This window comes from Protobothrops mucrosquamatus, unplaced genomic scaffold (genome assembly GCF_001527695.2).
Source record: "Protobothrops mucrosquamatus isolate PMUCROS unplaced genomic scaffold, P.Mucros_1.0 scaffold_283, whole genome shotgun sequence".
Taxonomy (NCBI): domain Eukaryota; kingdom Metazoa; phylum Chordata; class Lepidosauria; order Squamata; family Viperidae; genus Protobothrops; species Protobothrops mucrosquamatus.
Window position 1 is genome coordinate 17,185 of NW_015386359.1, and position 23,998 is coordinate 41,182.

Consider the following 23,998-nt stretch of genomic DNA (forward strand, 5'->3'; position numbering starts at 1 on the left):
TTCTTCTTCTTCTTCTTCTTCTTCTTCTTCTTCTTCTTCTTCTTCTTCTTCTTCTTCTTCTTCTTCTTCTTCTTCTTCTTCTTCTTCTTCTTCTTCTTCTTCTTCTTCTTCTTCTTCTTCTTCTTCTTCTTCTTCTTCTTCTTCTTCTTCTTCTTCTTCTTCTTCTTCTTTTATTACTACTACTACTACTGTTACTGTTACTGTTACTACTGCTATTACTATTGCTACTATTACTATTACTATTATTTATTGTGAAACATGAAATAGCCCATATTCTATTTTAAAAGCTGCTTCTATTTTTTGAATTGTACATTTTATTGGCGTTGCACTACTTAGGATCAGTAATAAAAGAAGATGATGAGATGTAGAATGTGACTCTAAATTTACATAAATTTGCTATGTTATATTATGTAGCATATCATTAAGTTCCATGCAAATGATCAAAATCAAAAAAGCAAGGCCTACTAGATTTTATTGAGGTATTTATAATGCTAGTTCAGAATAAACACAGAATCCTGGAAATTATCAAAGGAATTCCTCTTCTTCATAATAGTAAGTTAATCAAGGTAGCATCTCTTTGAAAGTTATGAAGTCTTCTGCTCAGGCTTCTTTCCACCTGGTGTAAGTTGTCATTTGTGAAACAAACTGTTAATTCACTGTTTTTCAAACTTGGCAACTTCAAAATGTGTGAACTTCAACTTCCACAATTACTTAAGCCAGCATGCGTGTTAATTGATTCAACTTCTGTCTCTTTATTGTTTATGTCTTTTCTCTCTTTGGTTTCTCTTCCAGCCTCCCCTCAATATTTCATATATAAAATTGAATAATATAATTATTAAGAAGTAATAACAGAAAGCAATTTAAACTCCATGAAATTGAATGTTAATAAATGATTGAATGACAGTAAATGTCATAGAAAAAATAGCTTGGAAATCGCAATACTAAATCACAGTTAGGCCACATAAAGTTAATTATGTGCTGCATATAGAGTTCTGTATAAAATAGACTTCTTGACAATAGAGAATACCGTATGAGATGTTCACAGCAATGTTTTCTGAAAGACTCTATCCAGAGCCGTTTTGATGTCCTTCTGCCAGCAAAAAAGAACTATTAGTAGAAGAAATTCTACTTCTCCTACAGCTGCCACTCAACTTCCTGATTCAAAAGATTAGAAACATGAGGCCATGCAAAAGGAAGAAAAGGGATATTGTATTTATCTTAGTCCAAAGACTGAAAAATGAAACATTGCCCCTCTAGAAAAAGTAGATATTAATTCAGAAACTAAGACTTGTTGGCACTCTGAATTTGAAGTTTTTGAGTCTAGACTGTCAACCTAGTGGTATGATACAAGAATTCACCCAGTATGAGCCCCTGGTTTTAAGCCTTTAGGACTGTGGCTCCCAACCTTTTTTATACCCCGCACCCCTAGAACGCTTCTGATATATTCTCGCACCCCTTACAAAAGTTAGAAATAACAGCAACAAATTATGCATATACACTATAATTTTGGAAACCAAGTTTTTGCACCCCCTGAAATATCGTCTCTCAGCCCCAGGGGGTGCGAGCACCCCCCATTTTGGAACCCCTGCTTTAGGAGGAGGAGTGTTTAAAATAGGAAAGTCCTCTCTGGCTACTAGAATTAGTAAGGCTTCAACCTAGTCAAAGCTCATAATCAAAACTATAAGGGATACTGCCACCATTAGCCTTACTTTGCTTTTCTCATCACTTCTGGGCCAAAGTAAAATGGGAATCCCTATATATGATACCATATGTAAGGCATTGGATGTATCCCTACATTTTTTTCCCCTTCAATTTGTTTTCTGGAATAGTTAGAGAATTTGGGGATTGACAGACTTGTTATTGGAGGGTAGCAACGACTTCTTCAGAAACTGAGAAGCTGAGCAATTGGTGGTACCCTGGAGCTGAACTCTTTGAGATAGATGGTCAGCTGGGTCAAGATGCAGCAAGAGGTCACCTGACATGAGCTCCTGGAGAAAATAAGATCATTTAAGGGTCTAGAACTTCTTTGTCCTCCCCATGTTTATTTTTCACAGTTTAGACCGCCACTCAAAGGCCAGTTTTTTTAGCCCCATTACAAATTGGCACCCTGATCTGTGATAATGCCAAATGAGATCTTATGTTGTACGTCTTTACCTATTAATAAGTTAGAACTGTACATTATGCATAATGTATAATGCAGATACAAATTATGGATAATTTCAATAAAAGGCTTCTTGCATTGATGATTAGGAAAATGGAAACAGCCTGATATATAGATTTTTATGTGCTGCTCTTCAATAAATGTGGACACTTGATGTTATCATACTCTATTACATTATTGATTTGAGGATGAAAGCTCTCAATAAGAAAATAGGCAAGGTGATATTTTAAAAAAAAACATATTTGTTGTCAGTTTACACTTAGATTAACTGTCAGTTAAACATTTGTGTTTAATAAGTGCTTTCTTAATCTTCATCATCCACATCCAGATATTGCAAAATAAAGATAACATTCAGGCTGCATACACTATTGCATTAATTACGCATCATCTTCATTTTGTTCTGTAGCAGAAATTCCTATTAAAAGAGCTGTTCCTTTGTTTCTTTGCAATATCTTAAGTGAGCCTTTGAACTGATTTTAAGACCATCCAGTAGCCATAATCTCAGTATGTTTTTTTCCCCATTAAATCTGCATTTGAATACCTTTTTTTTTTTTTTACTTCCCACAGCACCTGGCAAAAAGAATAAATAAAAGAAAAGAGAATATATTTGCAATTTAATTTCCCTGGGGGCAAATGGGTTTTTCAGAGCAACTTTGATATATTTATCTTTTCTTTCTTTTGGGAGGGGAGAGCAGAGGGAAGGAAAGGTTAATCAGTAGTTTAATTCCTCTTACCATTCTGTGTTCCTATTTGCATGATAAAAGAGTATCACATCTTTTTAACAGTCCCATTTTGAAGTCTGGAATATTTAACAAAATTCCAGGGAGCAAACAAGAAATAATTTTTAAAAAAATCTAAAAAATAAATTAACATAATCTTTTAAGACATCATTTTAAAGTATCCTATTATTACCTTTTGAAAATACAGGAAAAATCTGGCTTGAATGTTTTCATATAAATTGTTTCAGTGTGGTTCTATAATTTCTTAATGAAATTACTTCAAGTGCTGAACTTTTTGGTGTACAAAGCTAGTGTTATTTATGAGACCAATGTTTAGTATAATCACCAACATGGCTTAAGCAGTGGAGAAATTTATTGCTTAAACCAAGACTATTGAAATGTAAAATAAAGGGCATATTATTTTGCCTTTTTTCTGACAATATTTATGCATTACAACAGATAAGTGTTACTTATTTGTCCCTCTATTTCAGCGGCATTCATTAACTCAGTGATTTTCAGTCTAAGCAACTAAGATCTGCGTACTTGATTTCAAAACGGTCATTTTTAGTATCAATTTCCTTCACTTTATTTACAAGAAAAAAATGGATGTTTATGTGAGTTTGTCTCTTATATGTGTTGTGCTTATCCTTGCCCACTCTCTATATACTGTATATACAAGATCAGGTTTTCTACCCTAGTCTTAAAATATTCACAACTGTTGAAAACATTTTAAGTATAGTGTTTATTTTTTATTACTTTTAACAATTAACTGATATGATTTTTTTCCTAATCAGCTGTTTTGGTTCAACTGTTAGTGGCAAGGATGAAGGATTCACTCACATGCATCTGAGTTGGCAGTGACACTGAGTTTTCCTGCTAGTTTTCTAATGACAGAAATAGGCTGGGCTAATGGTTCTTGTTCATAGAAAATCCCCTATATATCCTTGATGTCCAGATGTAATACAGGGTCTATTCTGCTGTTTTGTGCTTGCTGATGGAGTACTAAGTACAGGTACGCTCACTGTCACTGCCAACTCAGATGCCTCTGTGTGAATGCTCCAGATAGACGGTCCTTCAACAAAAGCAGCAAGCATGCAGCTGGGGACACTAGTACTTTATCAAGATGGGTGCACCATTTCAGCTATCTTACTTTGCAAGTGTGTTATTCCTTTTTTATAGCTGTGTGTTTAAATAGTGTTGCATTCTTACCTACATAAAAAAACTCTACAGGAGTTTTTTATTATACTTTTTAAAACAAATTCACAAAAGAATAATTTTTTCAGAGTGTGAAAAGGAGAAAAGTTTACAAGGAACAGTTTGAAAAGGTTATTTCATATGTTCACACCAAACTGTCTCCAAAAGGACAGGTTAAAAGAGTAATTATTTTAGGATAGTTTTTCTCATATAGCAAGATGGAGAGATTCGTGGACATGTGACCAGAAATAGCCAAGAAATATAGATGCTGAAGCAAAGTATTACATTTGTATAGGTTGCAGTGACAGGAGACAGAAGTAATCATTTTCACTTGAGTGCAGATAATTGTCAAAAACAGTAAGATCGTCTGTTCTTGTTTGTTTGTTTGTTTGTTTGTTTTAAAGGAGAAAAGAATATGACTACCTCCCACCTATTCCTCCTCCCAAATCCCCAGTGGATTTGTCTCAACTCAAAGATTTTGTGCCACACAAATGCATCATACCAATGGTGATTGTGGAGTCAGCTCAAGGAGTGCTATCTGAAAGAGAACAAGAGATGTTGTTTTGCTTTAGGCTTCAAACAATTAAAACCTTAGACTTCCAAATATAATTTAAGTGCTAGCAGAACCATCCAGAACTTACTTACTTTTTTCCAAAGTTTCTTTCCTTCAAGGAGTTGTCTCGAAAGCATTACACATTATTTGTTCCGGGGTTTTTAAAAAAATATCAAGGTACACAGTGCTCAAAAACTGTCTATTATTTGAACATCTGCAGTAGAAAATTCCCATGGTGTCCTTTACCAACAAGACATAAAATAATTAACAATTTATGGCTCCTCGTGATACCCAAATTGTACTGTTTAAAGCAAACTCCTCAGTCTGCATCAATAATTCAAATTGAACTATTCAAGCATGTTATGTCTTCAACTAATTTTTGACTATATTTTTTCAAAGAATAAATTGTTAGCCTAAAGCCAAATGTTATAGTATGGAGCTATGTTGTTTTATTTTACACAATTTAATTTCAGCCACTTGATTTCATTTTGACACAAGAAATATGTCTCAACTGTAAGGTTTATAATATTCTTGTGGCTTAGTTCTTATTTTTTCTAATGTAAAGAAAATATATATCAAGCTTAGTTACAAAACTGATTCAGTCTAACAAAACCACGTTCCACAGACAGACTGTTGAATAAAAATCACATATCTTGCATGAATTCCCTTTTCACTGTAGTAAGCAGATGAAAGTGATTAGACAATGCTTAGGATCGTGTCCAGTCCTCCAAAAATGACAAAGAAAGCATTTGATACCTTTGCCATGTTTCTGTAGCAAAGTTTCAGTACAAGAAAAAAATGATTTTAAGAACTTTTGGAGAGGTCAGGTGAATATTTCCTGAAGAAATAATACTGAAAAACCAGCATTTCCTCCTAAAATTCATGTTCAAATTATTATTTTTTTATAGTTTTATCAGGACTATTATATACATAATACTGTCTTGGCAAGGTATTCTTTACTTAACAAACTGAAGCACATTCTGTTTAATTTTACTGGAACAAGCTAAGACAGATACTGCTACTAGAATAAATATAGTATACAAAATTCTAATATTAAGATTATTCCAGCAAACAATAGCATAAGTTATTGACTAAAGTATTAGTCAATTTTTAAAGCCTTTAAAATTAATATTAAAGTCCAGGTTAAAGATCCAAAATCCATTGTTGTGCAATACTTTAGTACGATCAACTGAAATAGCATAAGTTTATGAAGGTATTGAGGTCTCCAGTCAGCTTGTAAAGATTTTTAGAGAAAATAATGTAAATGGTTCTTGAATTGTCATGACAACACTTTAAGTAGATGGCATTGTACTTTTAGATACTGTATCATTGGACTATTTTAACAGCATAGGAGTGTATCTGGGGATGTTTGAGTATAAACATTTCTTCATCTGTGTTTAAAATAATCAAATTCTTTATTTAATATTCCTGAAACCTGTGAAGTGGAATCCATGAATAATACTATCAGAACTTATTTCTCCAGTTTAGGAAAGTGGTGTCATCATAATTAGACTCTTCAGTTATAGTGTACAGATAGATAAAACAATATTTTTTGCATATACAGTAGATAATTGACTTGTACTCTCAATTTTCTCAACATCAACATGAAAATTAAAAATTCAAGTTAGATGACAAATTTTATAGAAACAGAATTCACAGCAAGAGAGTGAAGTAAAAACCTAAAATTGAATTAGGCCGTATTTCTATTTAGGAAACTCAAATCTAGAGTCTTTAATAAAACAGCACTTGACTTTACACAAACACACACACACACACACACACACATTCTCTATCCTTATGAGTTCTGATTTCTGTAATCTAGCAATTTTATTTTTGATGTTTTTTTTTCTTAGCAGCAAGATTTCTATCATGCAAACCTGGCCAGAATCTCAATCTTTGTTATCTTTGTGATACAAAAAACTGTTAGTAATCTTTATTGTTTATTGTTATTATTTTATTAACTATCTTTATTGTTATTTTATTAACTATCTTTATTGTTATTTTATTAACTATCTCCCAATTGGAAGTATTTCCTATTTTTTTGCCAGAATATGGGATCAACTCCTCTTCTAATTTTGTAATTCTAAGCATTGCAAATTAGATATTGATTAGCTTGCTGATACCCAAATCTATCTACAGAGACCAGCATCTACTGTTATGTTGGAAAGAAATCTGTGCTGGTAGACAATGGTAATAAGTTTACATAATAAAGCCCTTTTTCTTAGCAGAACAAGCAATTTTCAGCAGAGATGCTGATGTTGTATCCCTGTAGGGTTAGGCTGACTTTATATATATAACATCCTGAAATAATTTTATGCAAAAATGAAAGATAGGGTCAGACCTACATCATTATAATTCAAGCTACCATATGAATTATAGATCCCAAAGGATCCTTTCCATCAGATGAATGCAAAGTGAGATAATGGTTAAAAGGCAGTAAGCCATTCCAAAATAGAGTTCCCCCCAAGCTACTGACTGCTTTATGAGGAAAGTTAATGTCATGGTTTATAGTTTTTTGAACTACAGGAATCTTGTCATCAATCAGTCATTGCACATGAACTGCTGTATCATGTTTTATTATATGATCTATTTTCTTTTTATTTAAGATTTTCTTCAAATATACAAATATTTATATTCTTCAGCTATCAGATGCTCTCTTCTTCACTGTTAAATTAACCTAATAGTTAATTATTAGTTCCTAAGCAAAAATATTACATATTTGCATCAAATTTCCAAACATCAATTAATTATACTACAACATTGACAGTAGAGGATTGTGCACACTCCTTGTTCAGTGGAACTACAACTATATGGAGGTGGGATATCTCAAGATTCTGTCCTAGGCCAATACTCTTCATCATCTTCATAAGTGATTTAGATGAGGGAATAGAAAGAAAACTCATCAGATTTGCAGACAATACCAAGATGGGAAGAATACCCAACACCTTAAAGATAGATCAAGATCCTTCTGAATCTTCAGTCTATCTAACAAAATGCAATTCATTGGTGAGAAAAGTAAGATCTTAAATTTAGGCAAGAAAAACCAAATGCACAAATCATGTGAAGTACTAGTACTGCTGTACATTGCACTGTTAAGACTACTCTTGGAATACTGCATCCAGTTTTGATCTCCTCAACACAAAAAGATGTTAAACTCTAGAAAGAGTTTAGAGAGTAGCAACAAAGATGATTAGGGGACTGAGGACTAAAGCATACAATGAACAGTTATGGGAACTGGGTATGTCTAGTCTAACGAAAGGACTAGGGCTGACATGATAGCAGTCATTTAATATTTGAGGGGCTGTCACACAGAAGAGAAGGTTGATCTATTCCTCAAAACACCTGAGAGCAGGACAAGAAGTAACCAATGGAAGTTTATTGAGGAGGGATCCAACCTAGAATTAAGGAGAAATTTATGTTGGAATGGAAGAATACAATACAATACAATACAATACAATACAATACAATGCTAACGTTATTGTCACTTTGAATGTACACTAATCGACGTACATTAAAATGAAATTTTGTTGCATTCAGCTCTCAAAGGGTCACCACCTCCGATATACACTACATAAATATGACAAAAATAAATAAATACAGAATTATGCATATACCCACATATATTATATGACACAGAGAAAAAATAGTCTAGTTCAGGTTATGTATACATGTGCATGGCAAGAAAAATGAATCTTGCGAGTTTACCAGACGTATGGCATAAGGAACAAAGCTATTACGGAATCAGGTAGTCCTGCTAGAAATACTTCGAAATTTCCTCCCAGAGGGGAGCAATGGAAACAGAACGTAAAGTGGGTGCATGGGGTTTCTAACAATGCTTTGAGCTCTACGCACATAGCACTTATAAGCAGCATCCTAAATAACAGAAAGCAAGCTTCCTATGATCTTCTTGGTTGTCCTTACCAATCTCTGTATGGACCTTCTATCTGAGGCACTGCTGCTACCAAACCAGATAGGGATGCAGTTTGTTAAAATACTTTCAATCGTGCCTCTGTAAAAAGTGGACAGGACAGAAGGAGAAAGATGTGCTCTCCTCATACGACACAAGCAATGTAGATGCTGGTTTGCATGCTTCACTAAGGATGACATACGGAGAGACCAATTCAGATTGTTAGTTATCTGCACCCCCAGATACTTAATACTGTTGACTACCTCTACAGCTGCATCCTTGATACTGAGTGGAGTATGACTATCGGGGGGCTGGACTAGAAGATTCCAAGGTCTCTCTTATTCTGTTAATGTGGATACGCTCAATTTACCTCAGAAGACCTGAGGGAGTGGGTGTGATGACCCAGGGGACAGCACAGAGACAAAACAGTCAACTGGCAGTTCAAACCACCCTTTATTTGCTCCAATTTTCCCCAAATGCTCCCATGTTTCTGGCAAGCCCCAGAATAAAGTAACACACACAGACCTTCAGCAGTCTCTGGCTGCAAGTAGTTTCACATACAGTTGGATTAGGAGAGTAATTTACTCAAGGCCACATAGATAACAAGGAATGAAACATACATCCAAAATCTAACGAGTCTGTGGAAATACAAGCTTGCCTGAGCAGTTTCAGAAGAGAAGCCAAAATTCAATCCAAGGTCTTTGAACACCAAATCAAGTTTGTCAGCCAGTCCAATGGTCAGAGTTTCAGGGTTTCCAAGCAGAAATCACAACACAGAACAAGAGTTGTTCCAAGATCAGCAACACCACACAAAACTCCAAGAAATCCGTGTTTGTTCCCGACAAATGCCCCTCCCCACAGCGTCTCCTTAAATCCCAGTTCCCAGTTTTCTACTCAGAACGCTCTCCTCCTGAGTAGTTGAGCCTGCCTGCATTGTTCCCTCCTCTCCACTTTCCGTGCTGTAGGATCAAGAGTGGGTGACCTTGCTCATTGCCTGAGCTCTGCCTCTGATGTTCATCCTGTCCCAATCCTGAAAGGCCGTGGCCTGCCTCAGCCTGCTCTTCCCCCCATTCCTCTGAAGCCACAGACATCTCTCCCTCGACCTCAACAGGGTCGAGTTCCAGCTCATTTTCCTCAGCAGATTCAGGCATGACAGTCGGTGGGGAATAGATTATTTTGTAGATCTACTATATAGTTCTTAATAATAAGTGCTAAGTTGTTTGCACATAAATGGTTTAATTAAAATTGTAACATTTTATTTCCATATTCTCACTTCCTTTATCTAATAATAAATTATTTGTTCCTGTGACTGTCTACAAATTGGGTTAACTTTATTGCCAAGCATTCCCATTTAAATTTGTTCCTCACTTTTAAAAAGTGCATGTCTCCACTATTTTAAAAACTTTCATAAATAAGAATAGTTATCTACTAACCTTTTACATTTCAAACTTCTTTGTTAATTAGCCTTTGGAAATCATGGACATTTATCTGATGTAATGGTAATTGGATAATCTGAGTTTCTCTTGCAGGTTTAAAAATAAATTCAAAAATCATTTGAACAGTGTCATTAATCATTTTATTCTAGAATTAAGTGTCCACTTTAATGAAGGTTAACTTTTTATATAAGTCACAAGATGTTTTAAAAATAGTATAATCCTTAATTTCCAATTTTTAACTGGAATAATTATTTCGGCTGCAAATCTTTCTGATTTGAAGAAAATGATACAGATAAATTCTCATTCTCCCATGTTGATTCTCTGTGACAAACTATTTTTATTTGGCATTTGATAAATAAATGTCAAATAATAGAATATTTCTCCTAATGTATCAACTGATACATTTATTTGCTGTATAAATGTACAGACATTTTATTTTATAAGAAATAGATTTCATTTTATATGTGGCTATTTCAATGTTCTGTTGTTGTTTCACCGTGCTTAAATATACTGTATCTTACGTTTAAACATTTATTATAGGATATGAGAATATAAACCATTTCCCACAGAAATCTTCTGTATTGACCAAATGTCTGCACTAGTTTGAGTTCTGCCTTATTGTACAGAAAATATTTATTTATTGGTTTATATAATAACACACTGTGGACAACAAATTGGAGATAGTGAGTTATGTTAGCACAGTTTCAGGGAAGCTCAGAATAAATAAAGCCACAAATAATCCCCAAACCAAATGATACCTGTGGTTTTGGTTCATGAAAGTACCTGAAAGATAGTAGAAGTATTTGAATAATTTCTTGGTCCTTGAAGAGCATCTCCAATTTATTTTCAGCTGCAACTAACTAGAGTATTTTTAAATTTGATCTAAAACTGTGAATATAATAGTATTACATGGTCAAACGTAGGGGCTAAAGTACAATTTATATATAATGCATTATGTATATTCTATGTCAAGTTCTCAATATATGTTTTTTAAAACATCTATTCCTGCTTAGGGTAGCAAATCCTAATCTCTACTGGGCATTAAAAAACAAAAATGCCAGAATATTTTCAATCCTACAGAGGGATAGAATCAAGATCATGTGAAGTATTAATACCACTTTACAAGGCCACACTTGGAATACTGCATCCAGTTTTGGTCACCACGATGTAAAAAAGATGTTGAGACTCTAGAAAGAGTACAGAGAAGAGCAACAAGGATGATTAGAGGTCTGGAGGTTAAAACATATAAGGAACGGTTGCTGGAATTGGGTATGTCTAGTTTAATGAAGAGAAGAACGAGGGGGGACATGATAGCAGTGTTCCAATATCTCAGGGCTGCCACAAAGAAGAGGGAATCAAGCTATTCTCCAAAGCGCCTGAAGGCAGGACAAGAAGCAATGGATGGAAACTAATCAAGGAGAGAAGCAGCCTAGAACTGAGGAGAAACTTCCTGACAGTTAGAACAATTAACCAGTGGAACAACCTGCCTCCAGAAGCGGTGAATGCTCCAACACTGGAAGTTTTTAAGAAGAGACTGGACAGCCATTTGTCTGAAACGGTATAGGGTTTCCTGCCTGAGCAGGGGGTTGGACTAGATGACCTTCTAGGTCCCTTCCAACTTTATTATTATCATTGTTGTTGTTGTTGTTATTATTATTATTATTATTATTATTATTATTATTATTATATTCCCTCAATGATTACTACATTATCACTATACTTTATGTAAGTAACTAAAATTACATTCAACAGAAACAACAGAGCCTATCTCCTAGGCTTTTGCAACAAAAACAACTTGAGCATGATGATTCATTGACATAAATGAATTCAACAAATTTATTAGTAAAAATAACTTTCATAAGCAGGAATTGATGAACTGCAAGTGTTTTGTATATTAAATATGAACAATTTATATTTTCCCTGCATGAATATTTTCCATATTGTTAGATACAGATTACTTAATTACTAGCCCATCAATGGTGACAGTTAAGAATAGTTTGATACCAACTTTATCTATGCAAATGATACTATTATAAGGTAGGAGGACAAGACATTGTTAATGGCATTACCATTTGATGAGTATCTAATGATTCAATCTATCATTCTAATGAGGCCATCTGATCTCAGCATCACTTCTGAAAGACTCATTGGGATTTATTCCAGCAGATCATCATATTCTATCCTTTGTACAACACCTATGGAAATTGGATATTGCAACATGTAAAAGCAATTCCAACAACCAGCTCATAAGGGCGAGAGCAAAAAATAATGAACATGCAAAGCTTAATATCCACAATGGCTGGCAAAGAAAAATAAAAACTAGAGGGTGATGAGTAGTGTTCTGAGGAAATTTATGAAGAAAGAGTCAAAACCTACAGTATTTACCAAGAATTGGAAAGAAGAGCTTTTCCCCTCTTCTTATGAGTATCTAAAATCAAAAGAAACCAGGTCCAATTTACAGGTCTTGTAAAGCCTAACTATAGCATTATGCCAGTATGTCATGTTTCTCGTTGTTTTAACACAGGGGTGTCAAACTGCCAACCCGCAGGCTGGTTGCATCATGCGCCCACCCCAGTTCCGGCAATGCAAAAAAAGTTGCGACACGTCACGTTACGCAGCGAGTTTGACACCCGTGTTTTAACAGACTGGACATATATATTCTTTTTCCTGTCCCTTTGTTTTCTAGCTTTAACTATGGTATGATAGTGTTATCTCTGTGCTGAGATTGATGCTAGACAAAATGAGTTGTACATTAGAATTTGAAGCCATGAAATAATCTATTTGTAAATTTTCCTTAGCGCTAACCTTCCTTGATTTGTAGATAAAAGTGTTGAGGTAGTAAGGAATCATTAGAATTCTTTAGGTGCTTTCAGTAATTCATGGGAGAAGAACATTGTATATTTCCTCTCAGAATTATCTTGGATATTCTGTATGATATCAAATTTGCTAAATGTTGGCAAATATTTTGCACCTGTTCATTTTATAGTTCACATTTTATCACCATATTTGGAAATAGAGATTGAAATATCTGTCTAGGTTGTAAGAACATGTGATATTTCCAAAAGGAGATCACATTTTTCATATCCATTGTTTTAAACTGTACTGTGGTAGTATGTATTTCCTTTGAAATATATTTTTCATATTAAATGATTAAAATTTTATTTTAAAAATGCTTTCTTTTGTTTTGTTTACTAGGAAACAGATCTCATGACCTTTAACATCTCAATGCATCGATCTTGGTGGCGAGAACATGGGCCTGGCTGCATACGAAGAGTGGTGCGCCCTTCAGCTCCTGGAATCATAGATGATGTTTCCTATGTCTCTGTGACAGGTTGCATAATTGACTTTCAGTACTTAGAAGTTATTCATAGTGCCATCCAAATTCTACTCTCCGTAAGTTCATGTCTACTTTTATGGATATTTTTATTTTGACATTTTTCCCATATTGCTACTGCTGCTTTCTTTTGGGGACGGGGGGAGCCACTTTTAGTTATTCGGCTATTTAAAAAAAATCTGAGAATTAAAATAACAGAGGGATTTAAAAAGTGTTTTGCATATATAATTTGTTATGAAATGTGTTTTAAACTTTTGCATTCTTATTTGATCAGAAATATTTTTGGAAGTTCTGTTTTGTTTGTGCTTACAGACACCCACCCACCCACCCACAAACACACACACACACACACACATTATATGTATGAATAATATATAGCAGCAGTTCCCAACTTTTGCGGCTTAGCAGCCCAGCTGGGGGGGGGAGAGGGGAACTAGGCCATGCAAGTGGTGGGCTGGCACGCACATGCATGCACATGCAGTTGGACTGCAAGTTGAGCTGCGCGCTCATGCACGTGTGCACTGGGCCACCTGCTCGCATGAATTGAGCTGCACTGGCCCATGGCCTAGTTGTCAATACACAGACTAGTAGTGGACCGTGGCCTGGGGGTTGGAGACTGCTGATATATAGCATACCTGCACATTTTACAGTCCCCAGGCCACATATGGCCCTTTGGCTGTCCCTGTCTGGCCTGCATGAGGTCAATTGGAAATTACAAATCACATTTAAATAAGTTTACACTGTGCACGCAATACAACTGTGTTGCTTTTATTTTGAAGGAGGCTTTTTAAAAATTTACTTATGTGGATGCATGTGTGCATCTGCACCTTCAGAGCTCTATTGGTTCAGCCCTCCATAATAGTCGCAGTTTCTCATGTGACCCCTTGGGAAAATTAATTGCCCACCCCTGATATATAGATACAAAAAATATGGCTCTGTTTTTTAGTTTCTTTCTCAATGCCAAAGATGCTTATAGAAGAGGCTCCTGATTAACATAGATGTTTCTTAGTTTATGTTTCATATGTTAAGAAACTATGTTATATGTTAGGAACTTTGTTTTCCCTAGAGGCCAAATTTAAATTTAATTTCATCAATAGAACCTTAAAGAATTTGCATATTGTACACACATATTTGGTTGTCCAGGCATTGTTTCATGCATCTAACAAAATAACCTGCAAAATTAAATTATCCTTTGCCTCATCTACATATTGGCTATGCTGAGCTGTTTCAGGAATGAACCTGTTATTAGGAATACAAGAGTAATATCTAATACTACTTGCAGGTAAATTTTCTTTGGAAGGTCTATGGAAGTTCAACAAAGTTGTCATGACAGGGGATAAAAGCTGTGTTAAAAGCAGCACTCTTAAAGGTGTTCTACAGGTGCAAGAAGTCATGATTTGGCTCACAATCTGAATGTTTGGTATCTTCCCATGGTAGCAGCTTTTGACTGTGTTAAATAAGATTTATAGCAATGCAGAGAATATTATTTTAAACATGTTCATATTACATGTGATTTAATTTGTTAATCCAAATTTAGACAGATTAATATTTGTGTTTTCATGTGATCCTCTGATCCTTCCTCATCTCTGATATAATCTTTATTTAATGAATTCCTCACAGTTGCAAGAGAGGGAAAAATACTATTATAAATAGTGTAGTAATTAAGAAAACATTATTAAAGGAGTCATTGGAACATGTAGTTTGTGCAGTATGATAGTCCACATTACTTTATCATGCAAATTAAAATGAAGCATTATGTTGATTTGCCAACCAAATCAGAAAAAATGAATGAAAGAGAAGACTTAATGAACTACTGTAATTAGCTAGGAGCAGCTTATATTCCTGGGGTAAGATTCAAAATTTCAAGGGGAGATATTTTTGCTAAAGGCATTTCCTTTAGACTTGTCAACTACTTGTAATTGACCACTAAGATGAGGCATTTATTTATTAGATTAATACAACGGTCTCTTTGTTCTCTTTGGTCTTTTGATATAATTCAGACAAAATCACCACATTTTTTTTCTTTTAAATTCCAATAGAATGTGGATATGTTATACAGGAAGTTATAGATTAGGTTCTCCTATACATTCTGTACATTGTGAACTATTAACTTCAATCATATCAGAATCATACCAGATAATTTTGTACACTCTGGTATGCAGTTGCTTTGTTCCAAAATTTTCAGTACGACTCTAGTTCTGCACATAGCTATTAATCACTACAATGATAGGAAAGTACAGATGAAGGAAGGATGGTAAAATATTTTCTTTTCTGAAATGGATGGTTTTTATTCTTGACACAATGGTGACAATGATGTTTATAATTAAAATGATGTCATAACACATTATGATTCCACAATAATAGAAATGTAACCTGTTATATATAAAAATTATAAGGTAGTCACTATTCTCATACTATTAGTCTACTTCAAAGAAACAAATCACTCAAAGCTATCAGATAAAAGGCTATTTAATCCTATTTAATCTACCACTACCATGTAAAAATGCCCTTATAGTTCATTATATTTCAAGCTCTGACATTTAATTTGCTAATATTTCTATGATTCTTACTCAGTTTTTTAGGGTGTCAGTAGATCTTTATGTTTTATCTAGAAGTCTATTGAGTAGTTCCTGAAAATTCATTATACTTATTAGGTAAAAAAAGGATTAGATTTATTTTACATATTAAATTTAGAAATCTTATTGTCCATGTATTATATTTGGAACATATTTTCATGTTCTTTGAACCAGCAAATGTCAACAAACTATGAAAAAAAAAGAGTCGAAAGTTGATGAATTAAGAGATAAACATATACAACTTAATTTATGACTAAAATCTAAGTAATTGATAGTCTCCTCAGCATATAGTAGGGCTACATCAGAGGAGAAATTAGTTCCTTAATAAAGAGATCCTACAGACATAGTTACAAGCAAAGTGAGTCAAACAGACTAAGTCCATGTTTACAGAGTTTTACAGTCTACGTGTATATGCATACATTTTATTAAACATATTTCCATACAAGTTTAGATTCTAATTGATGTTGGTCATCACTCTCATTGGATTGTTCTTCATGGGATGCTATCATTAGTGGAGAAGTCAATGCCCTTGCCTATTTTAAAATCTACCCAGCTGGAAATTATTCATGGATGTTAATAAGCATCAATTCATCTCTTCTGCCACATTCTCCTTTGCTGGGATGAAAGGGACTGTCCTATTTGTGGAATAGAGCTAAGAATTTAGATTATTAAGTGCACTATTGCTAATTCTCAGGGAACTATGGGAGGTAATGTCTAAGGTAACTTTTTGAGCTTATAATGTAGTATAAAATGGAAAATTCATCTTTATTTAGTTTTAAAACAGCATCTACAAAAATCTAAGCTAAATCTTACATGTAAATCTTAAGAAAAAAACCCCAACATTGTTTCATTGGCTCTTAAAAAAATTCAGAAAAATATCTGAAGTAACACATCTGCATTATTTTTTAAAATAACAAAATATTTTTCTACTATCACAGTATAACTGACTGTTCTTCTCTACATTCCCACTTACTTTTTTTCCAATATAGGATACATCTTTGCTTGGAATTTTAACATGAATATGTCTCCATAGATCCATTCCTCCTTAGCCACCTCTTTACAGTGTCATTATTAACCTCTTTACAGTGTCCTTGATTTAACTGATGATTTAAGCCTTACTATTTTCAACATATCTGTCAGCTACTGATTATTTAATTTGAGGATGAACCATTACATTTTTGTGATTTTAAATACTACTTTATCAAAGGAAAAAAATAATTTAAGTAGCAACCATTTAATTAGCAGTCTTCAGTGCAGCAGCTGTTAAAATGAGGAACATTTCAATTATTATAAAATGAAATATTTCTTCTATGCTCAGGAGACTTTTAATGCCTTTCCGAATACACATTTTTAAGAAAAAGATAGAGTTGCATTTTCAATTTCCTATATTTAAGAAATTATTTGAGAGTATACTTTATTGTGTATTTTGTTACTGGGTTTTTAAAAAGTCCACAGTAAATAAAGCAAGAATCAGAGTTTAGAATATTGTTTCATTAATGTCTTGGATTATGTCCAAGATTAAGAGATGATGAGATAAATTTGTCAGGGATATGGAGCACAGAGCTCCAAATCCCTGATATATTTATGCCATTCTGAAAAAATACTTATTTTTAATACTACTTTGGCCTCTTGGAGTTAAAGTAACTATCTTACCATATGTCTTAAGCAGAGAAAATAAGCATATTCCCTTTAGCAAAATAAACAAATAATGATATACTTGCAATCATCTGCCATGTTTTCAAAAGGTTACTCTGGTGATGCTTTATATTCACAATTTCCTTGTAAAAATAGAAGTCATTGAAAAACAAATTGCTACTCTTTAAAGTATAATAATCTAAGCCTTGGCAAATACTCTGTGAATTATAAAATATTTTGCAGGTACATAAGTATAGGTTTACATATACAGTCACCATAAAGGATTGCAGAAATCCACATGACATTAGGTAGTAGAAAAATTCTATATAACACATTGTTTAATGCCACCTAAATAATACAAAGGTTGAACTCAAGTGCTTTTTCTCTCTCTACCAACCAGCGTTCTTTCATAACAGAGATATCTGTTATAGCAGCAACTGGTATTCACCTGGTTTCACAGTGTAAAGTACAAGGCAAGAAGTCCTTTAAATAATGGGAAACATCAGAATGAAATTGCAGCCTATCACCTGCTTTAGTGGCTTCATCTTGGTATGCAAGCTCAGCGTTCTAACTTCGTGAGTCACCACACTCCTCTCTGCTACTGATGATAAGTATGGACAGGACAGCCAGTGCCCTAGGACAAGTACTACTAAGAGCCAAATAATGTTTGTTTTGTCATATAGCATTTACTGTGCTCAGTTTGTTTGAATTCTACTACAAGGAAAGGGAGTTACACTTCAAAGCTGGTATGGTGCTATGCTGCTGTAGGATTCTGATCAGTCACCCATGTTTTTGTACACAGGACAGCTATGAGGATACATTCACATGTATACTCTAAGAACTAAGAAAAGGAATATGAAACAATGAGATGAGCTCCATTACTTGGTCTTTTTTGTTCATAGCTACATATACCTGGAGACGTTTATACTCTAGCATAATTATGCACACTAAAGTAAAAAAAAAAAAATGCTGCTGCTGACCTTTAATTTGGAAACCAGCCCCAAAGTGTATTATTTATAAAATACTTGGCAAATGCCTCATATTTATGCATAAATACATAGTAAATTATTTTTTAGGTCAGCTGGCATTTGCGCTTTTCCTAACTGCAAAAGTAATTTCAGTTTTATTTGAGGTGGCTTATTCAGGCTGAGCAAAAATGAGACGTGCAAAATAACAGACCTGTTGTGCAATGATGTGGAAGATAAGACTCCGTCATACTAAAGAGTTGAAAATAGAAAGGATTTTCCATTTTTATGAGACCAAGTAATTAGGATCCAATATAGTAAGATGTAATCAAAAAATATGGTATTATGTCATATACAAATGTATTGAAACAGGAGGTAGGTAAGCCAACAATGGAAGAAAATGAGGATGATGCAGAGGAAAAAAAATGCTCAGATAAAGCATATGTAACAAGAATGCACAACAATGAGAATCTGAACAGTAACAGATTGCTATTTAAGTCAAAACAAACACTAAACAATTAGGTATGTTAGCTATTAATTACAAATGGAACTGATGTCATATATTGCAATTATATATAATAAATTATTTAATATCAAAACCTAACACTGAACATAAAATATTAATAGTATATTTGGATAGATGCATATGAGACCATTTTGGTGCAGTGTAGAGCCAGTTTAGCATCAGGCTAAAAACCAGGAGACCGAGAGTTCTAGTTCCACCTTGGGCACAAAGCTAGCTGGGTGACTTTGGGCCATTCTCTGAACACAGCCCATCTCAAACGATTGCTTTTGTGGGGAATATATGAGAAAGAAGGAATATTAGGTATGGTTGCTGCCTTGAGTTATCTATAAAAGTAATAAAGGCAAGATCAAAATAAATACATAAATAAACCTGCTTATTGCCATTATTATGGTTTGTCACAGAGTCAGCCAGATATTCAGACTGGATTTGGTATTGTTGCCTACCTATCGAGTTCCTTCCAAGGACCTGGATTAGGCAGATCTGGATGTTCGACGGTGTCCAGATAAACATCCAGATCTGCCTATCCAGGTCCTTAGAAGGACTCGATAGGTAGACCAAAATTCCAACTGTAGTCTGAATATCTGACTGACTATGCAACGAATCATAATAATAATAATAATAATAATGATTTGGCATATTATTATGATTTTTAGGCTAATGCAGGATCAAAACAGAACTGGAAACAAAATCCTGAAGGAAAGACAGTTTAAAGCAGCGGTCGCTAAGCTTTCCAGCTTGGCAGCCTGGCCTGGTGCAGGAGGGGGAACATGTGAATGGCAGACACATGCATGCGCAGCTCCATTGGTGTGAGCGGTAGGCGCATGAGCCCTCCACTCAAGTGAATGGAGCTTTGCACATGAGCAGAGGGCCCTTGCGCTTGCGTGCGAAGCTCCACTCATGTGAGCGGAGAGTGCTTGTCCTTGCAAGGGCCCACTGCTCATGCGAGTGGAGCTTCGCACGCAAGAGCAAGGGTTCACAACTCGTGCGAGTAGAGCTTCGCATGCGCATGCTTGCACATCGCTCTTGTGGTCCGGTTTCAAACAGGCCGCAGGCCATGGCTCAGGGGTTGGGGACATGACACATATCAGCTCATGACATATCAGATATAATTATCCCAAAGTTTATTACTCTTTGAACTTACTTTTCCTCAAGTTAGAAAACTGCTATTGATAGCTTTGCAAAAAAAAAAGGAAAAGGAAAAAATGAACATTAACTTACATATATTGCATGCTAAGCAATGTGTCCCTTTGTTACACAGCTTTTATGAGACTGCTCTTCTGAAGCCAGTTTCTGCCTATCACAAAATATTCATGTAATAAAACATTTCTTGACTTGGGACTAATGTAATCACATATTAGCAGACTCCTAATTAGAGCCTGCAAATGTACAATGTGTATATTGTCAAATGAGTAAAGATCAGGAGAATAAAAACAGATGGCTCTTCAATTTATCTGTAAAGTAAAAGTAAAAAAGAAAAACCTTTTCTGATGGAATCTCCTATTCCAAATATCTCCCTTGTGCAATGGAAATGATCAACACAAAAAAGAAATGCACTTTAATATTCATATATAGAAACATTAAAGATGGCACATTGTTTAGTCATGCATGTGGGAATCAATGCTCAGTCATGAATATCTTCAGGTATCAGGGGTAAAGCAAACTCCCCAAGTCTAAATTTCAGTCAACAGCCATTGAATACCAGAATTAGTTTGGAGATGGGGTGACTCGAAGAGTTGTTTAATGTTGTGTTTGGTCCATATCATCACCTTTGAAGCTAGTATTCTTCCCAACCAGGAAACTGTCATTGACTTCAGCATGTTGCCCTGAACTCCATGAAAAAGGACAGGATACAAATGGGTATAGTAAATGTTCCAAGTACCACTGATATGACAACTTTGCTCCAATTAATGGAATTTAAGCAGTTGATAATAAAATTTATTCTGCATTGGTAAAAATGGAAAAGTGGTTAAAAAAGCCTGTTAAATCTAATAGAAATAGATTTTATGTAGAGAATGCTGATTTAATAAAGGAATTGTTCATATATATAAAACAACCAAACTAGGGGAAAAATAACTAGCTTGGTCACAAAACAGTTCTGAGTATACAGCAAAGAAGGCTGGCATTTGGAAAGCAGCTCCCTTACTTAGTGGTAAAAATCGAAAGGTCCTCTCCTATTGCCTTCATCAGCTATATATTTCTGATGGGAGACATAAAGTCTTAGAAGCCGATCAAAGTTCTTGAGCATATTCACATAGGAAGAGATGGTTCTTGACACTGGTCTTAAATTGCTTAAGGTGTAAAAGTTAGCAAATTGTACTGAGGCTAGAAACAAATTGGTAATCAAAAGCAAAAATAAAATGTGGTCTGTGTTGTGGTCTGTTCTGCTAAGCCCAACAGAATTCTTTCTATAGCCTTTTAAACCAGTCATTGGCTACCTTCACACATTAAAAGAGTTAAATTTGCTTGTTTGCAATTGTAGCTTCCTACAATTGTACAGATGAAGACTTTTTCCTGCAGACTTTTTCCTCAATGCTGGAAGGGATGAGAAACATTGGTGACCAACCATGATAATTGGGAGAACTTGAATAAGGAATACTCCTAGCTTTTGAATGCCTGAATAAAGGTTATAAGAGACACATATCTCTTACACATACTTTGTTCTGGTAGATTTGAAATGTTATTCCCAAATGTGCATTCTGATTCTTGAAAATATAAAGACAGTGTATTTTTCTAAAACTACAGTGTCAGATATTTGCTAAGTACCTTTTCCCCATCTATACTAAACATTTTTAATTAAGCTTGACATTTCTGAAATAATACCAGAATATTAATAACCACTGTCATTTTTTAAATGAACAAAAGGATATAACTAATGAAGTGCTTTCATTAGGAAGTTGCCCAGGCCTCTTGATTGAACTATCCTATACCCATTGGGAATTCTTTCATAGCTCCCATTTTAGATATTCTCCTTTTTTGAAAAATAAAAGTTGATGTAGAATTCTTGATCATTATCCAAGTGATGCAAAGCCAGTTATTATTTTTCTCCAAACTTTGTTTAGCTGATACTGTTTTTTAGTGTGTGCATTTTTATTTCATGTGAGTCTCAGCTTATGTTCAAATAAGTCTACCATAATTACATAACACATTAGGTCATATGTAATTATGTAATAATTTGCTTCTTTGTTCTTGGCTTACTGTGATGTAGCAGTCTAGCTATCATTTCCTTAATGCTGTATGTGAATCTGGCAACTATGGCATCAATCCTGTCTGTATATACAGTATATTTGCTATATATATATATTCTTATAATATAGCAGATTCTGACAGTAAGAAAATGAAAGAGTTTGACTAGAGAATTATTAGGAGGATTGGCCTGTGCTTGTGTTGTTTAGAATTACCCTAATATTGAAATTTCTGTCAAATATTCCAGAACAAAATACTTCTTTATTAGTTTGCTCAACAATAATGTTGACATACTTAAATTCTGTGGAGCAGGCCCAATTATGAAGGATTTTGCCGGGGGATGATTTCATGGGAAGAACATTCATGATTGGCCTTGTCAATGATTGTGAAACTTTTATAGGTTATTTGAGAAGACCCCATGGGACACAGCTTCCCATTGTACAACTCTTAACATTTAAAATATATGATCAGGCTACAATTTAGGTCTCAAAAGCTGCTTGAAATTCTTGATGATGAACCACTGAACAATAACAAAGTGTTTTGCTTTCAGTTCCTAGAAAGGCATGATAAACTTCTCCTGTAAGTGTAACAAAAAGTTGATGTGATGGAATGTGCACTGGCAGCAGCGGTCAGGGACAGTTTTGGCACAGAGGTTTCCCAGAGATTACAGCACAGTTCAAAGCCGGAGAGAGAAGATGGGGGGGAGGGAGAGATTCAGGGTAGCCACACCCTAAAATTTTTCAGGATAGATCTAGTGGTTAGAATATTACAGCTTTAGCTTGGCAAGATTATGTCTATTAGGTGTAAGTAGATAAATTATTGGAATGGATTTTACTGTCTTGGTTTGGCCTTGACAGTTATTCTACTTTAAAAGTTATCTTAGGAAGAAATATCTTAGAGCCAAATCAACTCAGTCATATCGTTTGATTTTAAAAAAAAAATTATTAGGAATCTGTTAACAATCAGTTTAATAATAATCATTTTGAGATAATGCCCGCTGCTTAAGAAAAATCCTAATGCAAGAAAATTATTTAACTATGAGGTTAAAAAAATACATAAAAAGGCAGCACACTTGGCAAATGCTTTCATTGTATCTGCTTAAACAAGCAATTACAACAATGTGACATTTAAAGCGCTTGGCAATTAAAATTAGTTTCATTCAGAAATTGAGGAATTGCTTAGTGGCTTCTTGAGCAATCAAGCCAACATGTTACTATTACACTGTACTAATGAATGTCTTATGGGTACTTACCACCACCTTGTTCAATGTCAACTTGTTATTGTACAACCATGTTTCTCCAATGATTCCATAGTGACTATATGTAGGGAATTGCCTTGAAGACATTGTTACTGAAAATTAGCTGATGATCATGTATGTGTCACCTCTGATAAAAAGTTCACTTAAAAGTCAACCTAAATCCCATTACTGGAAGGGTAATGGCTAATTTCAGGGTAATTGGAAGCAAACTACTTAAATCTCCAGCACCATTAGGAAATCTGCATGTGTTTAATGGATAATATTGTCTTCTATATAATTACTGTAAATAAGAAGATATTTTTGTTGTCACATGAACCTTTCTTTAATAAACATATACAATTCTATTTCAATGTATGGGACATACTAAAATGGCCTGCCCCATCACAAGATAACATCTAATAACATCTAATAGAAGTGCTTTGTTTCCTTTCATTTAAGGGTGACTGTAATCTTGGAACCTCTTCCCATGCTAGCTGAGGAATTCTGGGAGTTGAATTCCACACATCTTCAAGTTGCCAACATTGAGAAACACTGTTCTAATCTCTCTTTTA

At 34.5% G+C, this 23,998-nt stretch overlaps 1 protein-coding gene across 1 annotated transcript in view; it reads left to right on the forward strand.

Annotated features, from left to right (window-relative positions):
* Positions 1–23,998, forward strand: part of NKAIN3 (sodium/potassium transporting ATPase interacting 3) — a gene marked incomplete at its 5' end in the record, with an annotated part of 47,082 nt that overhangs the window by 13,628 nt on the left and 9,456 nt on the right. Inside the window, one exon of the mRNA XM_015831862.1 lies at positions 13,166–13,363. Coding sequence (XP_015687348.1) covers positions 13,166–13,363 — 198 coding nt within the window. The remainder of the gene's footprint in view (positions 1–13,165; positions 13,364–23,998) is intronic.